Below are 13302 nucleotides of genomic sequence, written 5' to 3' on the forward strand. Positions count from 1 at the left end.
GTTGTCCATCAGTTGGTGAGCGGAATACTGGTTGTATTTTCTTTCAGAAATACGACTGGTGAATCGAAGGTTGATATCAGGATGAAACCCTAACCTAAGGCTTAAGTTCGATCCAAAAAGAAATCGACTACTGTATAGATTTGAAACAAAGGTTTAAAGAAGAATAAGAAGATGATGAACATTAGGTTTTCTACTTTTAACTATTTTATGTTAATGGTCCTCAAATTAACTATTGTTAATATTCAAGTCCTTATAAAGTTGTCTACTTATTATATCAAAGTCAACTAAGTCAAACATAGTTGACTCCCACCGGTCAACTAAGTCAATCATAATTGTTTTCTAGTTTTAATAAGTAAATAAAATATGTGATTTACTTGAGTGATAACGTATCAAGAAATTAATGTGATTGTGACGTATATTCTTTTAATCAAATTTAAACATTCAAATTGATTCTCCTTTGATTCTCTTTTTAAGACAATATCTACTATAGAATATTAGGAGATCAATGTGATTGTTGTAAGCCCTACAAATAGAGCTCGATAACTAGATTCTTGAACATACAGGAAAAATTATAACTTCGAGTTTTTGTTAAAAAAGTATTTTCCTCAAGTTCTTTTAAGCTATTGGAATGGCCAAATTCTTCTTCACCAATTATTTTCTTTCTTGTTCTTGTTTTATTCTCCGGTTTGTTCCTCAACCTCTACTTTACAAGTCCCAATTTTTTACAGGATTATGATGTATATATGTATAAACTTCTCTGGCCATCTCACCTTGACGACCATAGACATGTTTCCCTCAACTTCGACCCACAAAAACCTCCTCCTATGAGATGATTATGTGTAGACGAGCAATACAAAAACATTAGTTTTGTTCATAAAGTTTGTGTCTAGTTTTAATATTTGATCTCATTTTGTTGTGTAGTTTCAACAATGGTGGCGCAACAAACACAAGCATGCACCGAAGATGTACTTTACTACGACAATAATTGTGAATTTGTTGCATGTTCCCTAAGTTGCAGTGACAAGCATGAAGATGGAATTTCAAGGTGCGAGGGCTACAAATGTGTTTGTTGCTATGATTGTCACTAATTCAAGCTTACGATAAATAAATTCATGAATACTTAGTTATCTATGTTCTATACCTTTCGTTTTGTTTTTCTTCTTAGTGTCTTATTCTTATTCTTCTTGATTCCAACTGATCCAAAATGAATATTTTACATAACTATTTTGTCGATGAACCTACTTATATATTTTGATCCCTAATGGGTCTTTTCAAACTTCGAGTTAAATGTCAAATTTGATCGCACTAATCAAAATTATGGAATCCTTTCTCATCAAAATCCCAAAATTATTTCGTTTTTGATCTCTGATTTAATTATTTTTTCATTTTTTATTATTTGAATGTGAATTTTCATTTTGATTGCAATTTGACATATTTTCGGCTTAATTTTTCTCATATGAACTGGATTCAGAAGATTGTTTTATGATTTGTCACCCGATCTGAATTTCTCTATTAAGGAATTGGTTTAGGATCTGATCCATGGATAAACCAAATTGGAACAAGAAGACTTATATTGACTTTGTACTAGAAGATTCATGTTTCATTCTTTATATTTCTTTTTTAGTTTTGATTTGTTTAAATTTATGTCAAATTTGAAGGCTTACTTGAGAAAACACCTGCTGAAGTAAATGCTTATCTGTTTAATCCAACCGAATATAACTCTTCCATTTAGAAGGCAGGTGATGCTCAGGCGAGAGATTACTTGAAACAAGTTATTGAGGGTCTTGACAGTGTAGGATGTGAATCATTTCAAGATTGTATCATTATCACTTGGGCTCGATTAAAGTACGGTATCCGATTATTTATTAGAGATGTAGCCTCTACCGTAATTGGAACATTCAGTATACTCACTAAGTCTCGCTTTTAATCTTATTTTGATAAATTTCCAGCCCAAGCAAGGGGTAAAGATTGTGACAGATGAGAAAGCGACAAATCTCTCTGCTGCATCAATAGATGATTCTGCTGTCATTGATAATCTCATTGTGAGACTGTAAAGTTGCTGGAGGAAGCTCCCTCCTGGTTTTCGAATGAATGCTATACAATTTGAGAAGGTTTTGTTTCTTTTCACAAAGATGACACTCATATCCATGTGGACCTTCACTTTTTCTGTTCATTATTCTCTGGTTTCAGTTTCCTTCATTTTCAAGTGAACTAGTATTAGCTAACCTCCTCTTATTAAATATGCAGGATGTTGATGACACAAATTACCATATGGATCTCATTGCAGGTTTAACTAATATGAGGGAAAGGAAGTATAGCATCCCAGAAGTTGACAAGCTCAAACCCAAGTTTGTTGCCGGGAGAATCATCCCCGCCATTGCAACCTCCAACGCAATGGCAACAGGTCTCGTCTACCTAAATACAAAGTGATCGGTGGAAAATACAAGTTAGAGGACTATCGAAACACCTTTGCGAACCTTGCATTACCTCTATTCTCCATGGCTGAATCAGTTCCACCCAAGGTAGTAAAGCACAGAGATTCGGACAATTCAGACAGTTCATTATGAATCAGTTCATTGCAATTCCGTCAGAGTTGGGTTGTTCATTATGATCCATCAACCCCACACTGTCCTACTTAACAATGGATGAATGACAAGGGCTTAAACACATATAGTATCTCATGCTGAACTTCCTTACTCTATAACAATATGCTTCCTAGGCCTAGGGATAGGATCGATCAGAAAATGGTAGATCTGGTGAATGCAGCTAAAGTGGAGGGTACCTTCATACAGGAACCATTTGGATGTCGTGGTGGCTTGCGAGGACGATGAAGACAATGACATCGACGTCCCTCTAGTTTCTATTTACTTCCAGTAAGTTTTTTCCTCCAATCAAGTCCTGTCTCCAGGACTTGAATCCTAGGATGGATTCAGTTTAATTGGTACTGGATTTCGGTCATTGTTTGGTAGAATACAAAACAATATACTTGTTTACAATTTCAGAATCTTCACAAACTATTCAGAGAGCCAACACTGATTTCGTTTTTAGTCCGTGTAAGTGCTTCATTTAACTTGTTTGTAATTAACAGTAGTAATTGTCAGACTACTACTGTTAATTACTTAAAATAGTTACATAGTTGATGAACAGAAGGAGGTGGAAGAAGAAAGCGGTGAAGGAGAAGAGTAAGCTCCTTTATGCAGGAGGAATTGCGAAATATCGACATAACCCATTGCTCTAGCCATGTAAAGAGGGGTAACACCTCTCTCACTCTTGGCATTGATATTGGCTCCTGCGCTAACCAGAGCCACAACCGTCTCTATACTCCCACTTTCAACAGCCAAATGAAGTGGTGTATGGCCTTCTTCGTCTTGGCAATCTAGGTCTATTCCATGATCTATCAGAATACGGACAACATCTTTGTTTCCTTTGATTGCTGCTACATGGAGGCTGGTTAAACCATACTGGTCACTGTGGTTACTCGACCCCATGCCAGTGGTCCTTAGAAGTAGCTGAAGATGTTTGATATCTCCTCTTCTTGCTGCTGTAAGCATACTTGCTCTTTGTTCCAGGATCTCCACCATCTCTTTCTGCATTTTCAAATGAAACTAAAACTCAGTTGAATCGAAACTAGGGCTGGGCAAAAGCCTGAAAGTCTGAAATATGTCATTTAACTATAGCGCGTTATAGGTCATGGAGATTTGGAGCTTGAAGGTGGGCAGTACCCGACATGCCTCTTAGAATCAGTGGGCGGACTTGCAGGTGAAGGAAGCTACTGTCGAATGGCAAATACTACCTGCCTTCCACCTGACTACTACTGTGATATCAGATGTAAAGGCATGAGCACATAGCAAGGGTTACATGTTCATCGAAGTTCAGAAACTTTTGTACTTACATTCCCCTCGATTCGAGCCACCTCAAGAGCTGAACGACCAAGTTCAGCCGCTGATATCGCAGGATCTGCTCCCATCTCTGTTGACAATGATACCATCGAAAGGTTTACATTTTTCACTGCTGGATACAATGCTGTCCGAGCATCTCGGCTCTTTGCTTTCTTATCAGCACCAGCTTCTACCAGTACCTTCACACACCTCAGGTGTCCCTTAGCTGCAGCCAAGTGAATTTCTGACCACCCATTTTCTACCCATTTAAGTTCACCTCCACAACCATCTAAATTATCCAATTTTAGACGCACTTCTTGAGTCTTAAACCCTGCCTCAACTAACAATGGAATCACCTTATCTGAGTTGGCTGACTTGGTTGCCACTCTGTATAGTGACTTCGCATCTCGAGTCGATAAATCATCTATTACTGATTTCTGTCTTTTAAGTATCCTTTTTACTGCCTTAGTTCTGCCTTCGGAAATGGCATGACGGAGGAGAAACAAACCCACATAAGCTACTCGTAGCTTGAGATCATAAGTTACTAAACCAGAACCTTTAGAGGAAGAGAACCAAGAGTTGATTGAGTCCGGACTGGTAGACTCGGCCGAGTTAACAAACTCCGTAGCTAGTGCAGTTTTGATGAGGAATCGGTCGGAATGTGAGCGAGGGAAAGAGGAAGGTAGGTCAGATTGAGGTTTGAGTATGACTGTGAAGGTGGTGGAGGATGATGGTGGGACGATGAGGCCGGCCGGTGGGTTTACGAGGAATTTGTGAGGGGAAGAGGTTTGTACTTTGAAAGCAATTGGGGTGGTAGTCATTAAAGATATAATGCTTATATTACCACGGCATTTACAATCCAATTTGAAGTCTATTTGAACTTCTCTGTCTGATAACTCAACTAATTTCTCCATGAAAATGTATTCAATAGATGGAGTTCTAAAGGGAAACAGAGAGAAAGAAGCAAGTAGAATGTGGGTTGGAACTTAGATGATGGAATGAAGAAGATAGGTAAGAGTATGATCGCAGGAGAGAATCATGAATAAGTTTCAATTGATTTTGTCTTTATTTCAAGAAAGGAAGACTACTTGGCAGGATAGGACCAATGGTTTGTTTTGTTTATTTAGGGTTGAGATGAGAGGGGTACAAATGGATGATGAAGATTGATGATTATCTTTCTAAAACAAGTGTCTGTATGTGGGTTGGAAAGTTGAGCCCCGTGACTAAACAAATGATAAACTGATGATTTTGATCATGTAACGTAATATTTGTTTGGTCGATTGCTTTTATTAGGTTTTGTCTTTTCATCTTTTAATTCAGGTGGTCATTGTGTGGACAAATGATTTTTTTTTTGTTTTCTGTTAACTGCTACGTGTTCTTGAAAATCAGATATTTTTTGTTCTGAGTTGTGATGAAGCTTTCCGATCTGATATGATTTTGATGAAGCTTTAGTATTTTTTTTAACAAGGCTACACAACCCTCCTCATGGAACTCCCACTTGAACCGCATGTGAGATAAACAAGAGTTTCTCTCTCCACGTGACTGGACATGTGAGAGGAGAGAGAAACAAGAGTTTCTCTCACATTCTGTTCAAGTGGGAGTCCCACAAGGTGGGTTGAGTATATTTTTTATTTTTGTTAATGTAGTTGATAAATGTTTGATGATGTTTTCATCTATTTTGATATACTAGATTTTCGCCGCGTCCTACGAACGCGACAGATCCCTCTTGGTTAACACCATAACATTCTCAGATTCTTCCTGCAAATTAAAAACTTCGATAATATTAGAGAAGAGAGAATTGCAGTGAATAGAGAGAGAAGTATAAACGCAGTGAATAGAGAGAGGAATATAATCCTATAGATATTGTAACTTATTTAGTGGAAAGATTCCAACAACAGACTAATTTAGTTGGAAGATTTGTTGGAGAAATCGTGAGAGAGAAAAGTAGAATGAGAAGAAAATGAGGCAATAGTTATTTTAGGGACATTCTAACCGCATTTAAAAATAATAACTAATAACACTATTACCCTTTCCGTTTGAGTTTATTTACATAACAAATGATTTATACCAGCCATCGGATGTGATCTCTATCAAGCTCCTAACAAAAATGGACGACCAGACTTATCCAAAATAAGCGACGGACCTGTTTTTATATATTAGATATTTGATGTTTTTTATATATGTTTGTGATATTCGGTAGATAAGCTCCCAAAGAACTGTTTGTTCGATACAAAAAATTGGACCAATGGAAAAAATTAGTTACTTAGAATAGAATGAAAATAGAAAACGAAAAAAACAATCAATAAACAACAGTTCATTCAAGAGAAACAACATTTTGTTTAAGGCAAACTTTATTTTGGTAGACAAACAAGTGTCATTATTGGCGACCCAAGTAGAAACAAAAAGTTGTTTGTGACATAAGAGAAAAAAAATTCCTCGCAAAACAATTATTTTTATGTTGAAAAGCGACCAAGATAAAATCAACAAATAAAACGTTAAGAAACAGTTGAGACAAGAATATACTGAAAAACAATAAGAAAAAAAAACGTAAGAATTATTGAAATAGTCAAAAACATAAAAAAATTATGAGGAAAAGAAATGTAAAAAATGGTAAAAAAAAAATATTTTAAAAATTGAAAAACAAAATAACGGTAAAAAAGTAAATAGCCAAAGTGCTTTTCTTGTGTATTCTTAATGAACATGCGTTTATATATAGATGTAGGAGGATTTGTTTGGGAAGTAAGAAGCCCCTTTGACATCTCTTGATCTGCAAATAATTCTCAACGTGAAAACAAAGAGACAAAGGGCTGATCTTTGAATAGAAAAAGAATGGATCCGCAGGGCCCCAAATGAATTGGCTTATTCGAAAAAAACCTTGTTCTTTTGTAAATCTATCTTCTGTTTGGTAATGCATGGTTCCACTCTGCAAGAACTCTGGATCATTCTCTTGAAGCTCATCATCTTTATGATAAAGGAGCCGCTTTCCCCGAAATGACATGGACCAATAAGGAAATCCCAATTCATCGGACCTTTCGATACAATCAAATTAGGAGCCCAAACTATGTGATTGAATAAAACCTTCTCTCTTTGTTGTTAAAAAAGACCAAACAAGTATTTTTACAAAATCAAGAGACTAAAACATTTAATATGGTGTGGATAGGAATAAGACTATGATATAAATATCACATGTGTTTGTTTTGTTGGTTTTTTTATGCAGATGCGGTCGGGCAGGATACACTGCCTATGGGCCTCACAGCCGGCTCCACCACTTAGGCTATTCGGCCATGCTATTTTAGAAAGAGTTCAAGTTTAATAAGATTCTTATTGAATCTAGGTTTAGGAAGTTGCATTATTTAAGTATTTTTGTTATTTAGGAAAATCCAGTTTGAGTCTATCTAGGAAAGTCTAAGTTCCTATAAAAGGAGGTCCAGTCTGTCTTTATTTGATGAAGAGAAAACGGAATCAAAGTTAAATCAAAGCTTAAGTATTTCAGTTTTTTTAGTCGTTCTTACAGTTATTTTAATCGTTCTTCGCTTTAGTTTATTATTTCCTTTACTTTCTGCTGTGTCTACATCAAGTGGTATCAGAGCCATCAAAATTTTAGATTTTTTTTTCCCTCACGAAAAAAAAATCTATGGATACATCTCATCTTGGATGTTGGAAAAATTTTCCACGTTTATGTTGGGATCCTATTCGAGATATATCTCAATTCTATATTAATCGAGAAGATGAAGGAAAAATTCAAAGAGTTTCTAAACTTCCACTTTTCGAAGGTCAATTTCATATAAATTTCTAGATTCAACATATGGAAGATTCGTTCAGATTTCAAGGTGTTCAGGACAAAGATAAAGTCTTTCTGGTCGAGCAAAATATGTCTGAAAGAATCTATGAACAATTCAATGCAATGCAATGGAGACTCATTGATCAAGGAAAATAATTCATAGATAATTGGGTTATATTGAAAAGTATCTTCAGGTATATTTTTCTTCCTTTCGATGAATATTTGTCATGTGTAGAAACAAAAATTGAATCGAGAAGACAGTTCTCTGAAGTTAATTCAATCACTAAGATCGATGATATTGAAGGAGAAGTTCTGGAAAAAAGGAAAAAAATTCAGTCAATGGCGGAAGAGGAAGAAAAAATTATTTTTCCTTCATCGGACCTAAATCTTAGCCCTGATATGGAACATCCATGTGTGACCAAATTTTATGATTCATATGAAATTCCGGGAGACGACATCCTCGTTTCGAATCATAAATTTTTTCCTCATCAATTATTTCCCACATCGTCTCTTTCTCTATTAACTCTCCATCAGCAAATTCTCTTCAAACAATGAACAAAGAGAAGATTAATTCCTCTATTTGCACACTCACGAATGACAAAGGAAGGTTGTCAAAGAATGATATAGAGACGATGGTGCAAGATGCAGATAATTCAAGTCCGAGGATGAAAAACACATGAAGGAGGTCGAGTCCAAGATTGACTTGGAGAATCACTCAAACTACATGAGAAACACAATTAAGGATGAGAAGATAAGAGGCAAGCTAGTTGTTGCGGATAAGAAGAAGATTGATGATGCTCCACCTGTCGGTGGTACTTTTGATATCTCTCTATTCACCATTGAAAAGGGTATTTTTGAAGTTCAGACAACTGCTGGAGATACCCACCTTAGAGGAGAAGATTTTGACAACACAATGGTGAATCACTTTGTGTAGGAGTTCAAGAAGAAACACAAGGGCATTCTTAACAACCCTAGGGCTTTCAGGATGTTGACGATTTCTTGTGAGAGGGCACACAAGACGCTTTCATCGACTTCTTAGACCAAAATTGAGATTGTTACAGAGGAAACAAGAACTCTAAACAAAGATATCACGAATTCAAGAGCACAGAAATCAAGAGATGAATATTGGAATGATCCGTATCCCAGGTATTTACAAGATCAAATCTCTGAACTACTTGTTACATTCTTGATTCATGATATAAATTATAGTAAACTGAGTAAAATTTGTTACGCTTCAAAATGGTGTTCATCTTTGGATTATTCATCTGATGGATCTACTTTGCTTAGTGAGACAGTGGTAAGAAGAATTTCCCCTCGAATTTATGATGCCGAGCATGAAGAAGCTCATTACAATTACATAATTCGTGATCGATTAAGAAAAGAAGTTCTTATCCCTCTTCAAAATACACTGAAATTTCAGAACGTTTTCTGGAGTACGAAGAAATGGGAGACTCTGCCTCATATTCGAATGGTCTTGGTCGCCATGGACAACTACAAGCAGATCTTTCTTATACACGACCAAAAACGATTCAGGAGCTATCTTGATAGTGTGACGCGGGGAGAGAAGAAACGTGTTGCTGGAGCATTCTCCCCACACCAGATTTTTACATCATTAGACAACAATGATAATAATGAAGGATCTGTTGGGAATTACATGTATCTGATACATCCCTAATCATGTTACTAGTGTTGGTAGCGGAATCTCAAACATCTAATGTTTAACACTAAGTTGTCCAGGATCTATACATGAACTAACTATGAACTAGAAGGAAGAAGAATACCTTTAATCGCTTTCCACGAACTAAATTCCGACCAGTATTCGGAAGATAAAGAACTTCAAGTGTAGATCCTCTACTTGAGACACCGAATTGTATAACTCGAACTACTTTCTTTCAGTCAGCTAGGACCTTCTTGAAGGTTGAGATAAAAAACTGTTTCTTCTGGACTTGATAGATAGAATGGGAACTTTTTCTCTAAAATCCTCTCTCTCCACTAGTTATCTGAAGAGAGTAATTTTCTTCTGAGAAATTTCCACACCTTTTCTGAACTCATAAGTCATAACTAGTCCTTATATATAGGCATTACCTTAGTAGAGTTTTACTCAAATAAGGAATCCTAAAAGTCCCTTCAGAAAAGATAAGCATAAGTTAGAGTTTAAATCTAACTAGGAATCCCTAATTAGGACTAAACCCTAATTAGGGTTTCCCCTTAGTGTGGCCGGCCACAACAGCCTTTAATGGGCTTGTTTTGGCCGGCCCACACCCTACATATGGCCGGTTAGGGCTCTCCCTTTAAGGGACCCCTTGTTGGCCCAAAAAGTGGGTTTTTGCCTTTTTCAGGCTTCCCTTTCGAGCCCGATTCTTTTCAATCTTTTAAGTATTATCAGACTGGATCATATCCATCTATATACTAGTTCCCATCAGTCTATATTTACTGTTCAAGTTACCATTCTTATGTGTAACCCGTTGTAGGATCCGGTCTATGTTAGCCGCGCGCGGATAACCGAAATGGTCCGACAAGTGTAAGCGGCTTCTAGCTAAGCATTACGACTCCTAATCGAACCATATTGATTGATCTTACAAATAAGGTCATCATTATCCTATAACCCAAATTGTACGCATTGCCATCTTGGTCGAAGGACACTCTTTCGGAAGGTTATACCTTCAGACCTTTAGGATATATTTTTATCAGGAAGGTCATACCTTCAGACTCAGACTATATCTCCGTTCCCATCTTTACTGATCATACTCCTATGATTCTTGGTTGATTAGCTTCATACTAGAGTGTCAAACTTAATCCTTTGCCTCGAAATCCAAAACCCTTTTGCTGACTCGTTGAGTAAAACCAGTTTAGACGCGTAGACCTCTTCATAGATCTACCCGTATTGTCCCGAGGTAAAAGTTGGCACTCTGCGGAGGCAGTCCCACCATCGATGAACAAGGGATCAAAAGGTGTCTTATTTCTGGGTAGGCTTATACTCAAAATTCTTTTAGGGATTATTACGTATTTTATCAGGTTTGCGTTACTGTGAATTCTATCGTAACCATTCGTGACTTTTACACGTAAGTTTTTATGTGAATTCTCGTAAGGTAGTAGAGCCTCCTAAAAGATCTTTATCTTTTAGTTTATTTTTGTTCGCCTAATGGTTCTTTTGGATTTCATCCTTGAACCACCATTGATTACTCCCACTCGAATCATGATCTCATCATCCGATTCATCAATGGCTTTTCTAGACCCTATACTCTAAGTACTATTCGGGCACATAATCGTTTGTGCTTAGAAACAAGAATCGTTTACTTAACTAAAGGCAATACTATACTACGCATTCACATATATACATACAAAATATATGACAATCATAAATGAAGTATGTGAGCTAGATCTGTTTCTAGGTTTTGCTATGTTACGTATAGCTAATTGTGGGATATCGTGACAAATCTATGTCTAATGGGTTTTCTAAGTTACTTTCGTAAAATTCGGATTAATGACCCATTTAGTTTCTTCCTTTATGATTTCTAAAATCAAACTCGGAAAAACATTTTGGGCTTTTGGATAGCCCGGGTCAATGTCGGAAAAATAATATTTCAAAATCGGAAGAAAAGTAAGAAAATCTCTCAATCGAGTCAAGGCCCAATGGGCCCAAGTCAAATTTGGTCAAAAGTCCCTTTGACTAGTCTTTGTCAAGGCTAGTTCAACAGTCCGGATTTTTTCGGGAAATGGGTCCTAGACCATGTTGTATGGCACGTGCTAGTCGTGTCCTAGACGTGGTCTAGCACGTCATGGCCCTAGGCCATGCTCGGTTGGAACGGGTTGGACAAAAGGCTGTCTCGGACTCCAAGTCTGAGACGTGCCTGGACGTGCCAGTTGCGTCCTAGACGCGTTTGGATGCTTCCAGACGCATCCTAGATGCATCTGGTTGCTCAGACGCACGCCCCTGGTCTCGGTCCTAGACCGAGACCAATTGGGAATCCCAAACGCGTCTGGGACGTCCGAGATGCGAACATCTCGAACCGTCCTAGATGCGTCTGGGATGTCCGAGATGCGAACATCTCGGACTCCCAGTCCGTCCAGGATGTCCGAGATGCGAACATCTCGGACTCCCAGTCTGTCCAGGATTAGGAATCCCGGTCCTAGACGGACCGGGACTTCCTGCCCCGTGTTCCACGGTCTCGGGGACTCTGTTCCGAGACCTGCTGGACTGTCCAGACGCGTCCTGGCCGGTCCGGGTAAAGGTTTTTGGAATTTTCCAAAACCTATTGTCCAACCATCTTCTTCCTTCTTCTTCCTACTGGTTTTAATGGTGTTTAGCTGCTGTTTTTGCACTATTCACCACCCAAAATCCATGATTTTGAAATCCGTTTTTCAAAATTTTTGATTCGTTAGATCCGTTTTTGAAAACCCTTTTCAAAAACATAAAATTTTAACGATTCTATGCATTGAAACCCTTTCAAATACATGTTTGATTGTGTTTAAAAAAATTTCAAACTAATCAAGGTTTTGTCCAAATCTCTGTTCAAACAATTTTATCTATCAATCTTAAGTTCAAATCTAATTCGTTATAGCCAAAATAGTTTCATGCAAACGGCTCGTGATGCCACTGTTGGAAATTACATGTATCTAATACATCCTTAATAATGTTACTAGTGTTGGTAGCGGAATCTCAAACATCTAATGTTTAACTCTAAGTTGTCCAGGATCTCTACATGAACTAAATATGAACTAGAAAAAAAAAAGAATACCTTTAATCGCTTTCCCACCAACTAAATTCCGACCAGTATTCGGAAGATAAAGAGCTTCAAGTGTAGCTCCTTTACTTGAGACACCGAATTGTATAACTCGAACTCCCTTCTTTCAGTCAGCTAGGACCTTCTTGAAGGTTGAGATGAAAAACTGCTTCTTCTAGACTTGATAGATGAATGAGAACTTTTTCTCTAAAATCCTCTCTCTCTAATAGTTGTCTAAAGAGAGTGATTTTCTTCCGAGAAATTTCCACACCTTTTCTGAACTCATAACTGGTCCTTATATAGGTTAACTTAGTAGAGTTATACTCAAATAAGGAATCCTAAAAGTCCCTTCAGAAAAGATAAGTATAAGTTAGAGTTTAAATCTAACTAGGATTCCCTAATTAGGACTAAACCCTAATTAGGGTTTCCCCTTAGTGTGGTCGGCCATAACAACCCTTAATGGGCTTGTTTTTGCCGGCCCACACCCCACATATGGCCGGCTAGGGCTCTCCCTTTAAGGGAGTCCCTTGTTGGCTTAAAAAGTGGGTTCTTGCCTTTTTCAGGCTTCCCTTTCGGGCCCGATTCTTTTCTATCTTATAAGTATTATCAGACTGGATCATATCCATCTATATACTAGTTCCCTTCAGTCAATTCTCACTGTTCAAGTTACCATTCTTATGTGTAACCCATTGTAGGATTCGGTCTATGTTAGCAGCGGATAACCGAAGTGATCCGACAATCGTAAGCGGCTTCTAGCTAAGTATTATGACTCGTTATTGAACCAAATTGATTGATCTTCCAAATAAGGTCATCATTATCCTATAAGCCAAATCGTACGCATTGGCATCTTGGTCGAAGGACACTCTTTCGGAAGGTTATACCTTTCAGACCTGTAGGATATATTTCTATCAGGAAGGTC

The 13302-nt window shown here is 37.5% G+C and overlaps 1 protein-coding gene and 1 long non-coding RNA gene across 2 annotated transcripts; one reads left to right on the forward strand and one right to left on the reverse strand.

The window, feature by feature from the left end:
* The first annotated feature begins 1902 nt into the window (after positions 1 to 1902).
* On the forward strand, positions 1903 to 3024 carry LOC147549955 (uncharacterized). Its single transcript, XR_015237907.1, has 2 exons — positions 1903 to 2111; positions 2248 to 3024. It is a non-coding gene; the product is annotated as an uncharacterized LOC147549955 (long non-coding RNA).
* A 17-nt stretch (positions 3025 to 3041) lies between these two features.
* Positions 3042 to 5275, reverse strand: LOC147549956 (protein VAPYRIN-LIKE-like). The gene is made up of 2 exons (XM_086670030.1): positions 3893 to 5275; positions 3042 to 3587 (listed from the first exon to the last, which is right to left on the reverse strand). The coding sequence occupies exons 1-2, from the start codon at positions 4790 to 4792 to the stop codon at positions 3129 to 3131; spliced, it is 1359 nt and encodes a 452-aa protein (XP_086526156.1). The 5' UTR covers positions 4793 to 5275; the 3' UTR covers positions 3042 to 3128.
* Positions 5276 to 13302: the final 8027 nt, after the last annotated feature.

The sequence above is a fragment of the Eschscholzia californica genome, unplaced genomic scaffold, assembly GCF_041429995.1.
Source record: "Eschscholzia californica isolate CP2 unplaced genomic scaffold, dmEscCali1.0.p SCAF_3, whole genome shotgun sequence".
Lineage (NCBI taxonomy): Eukaryota > Viridiplantae > Streptophyta > Magnoliopsida > Ranunculales > Papaveraceae > Eschscholzia > Eschscholzia californica.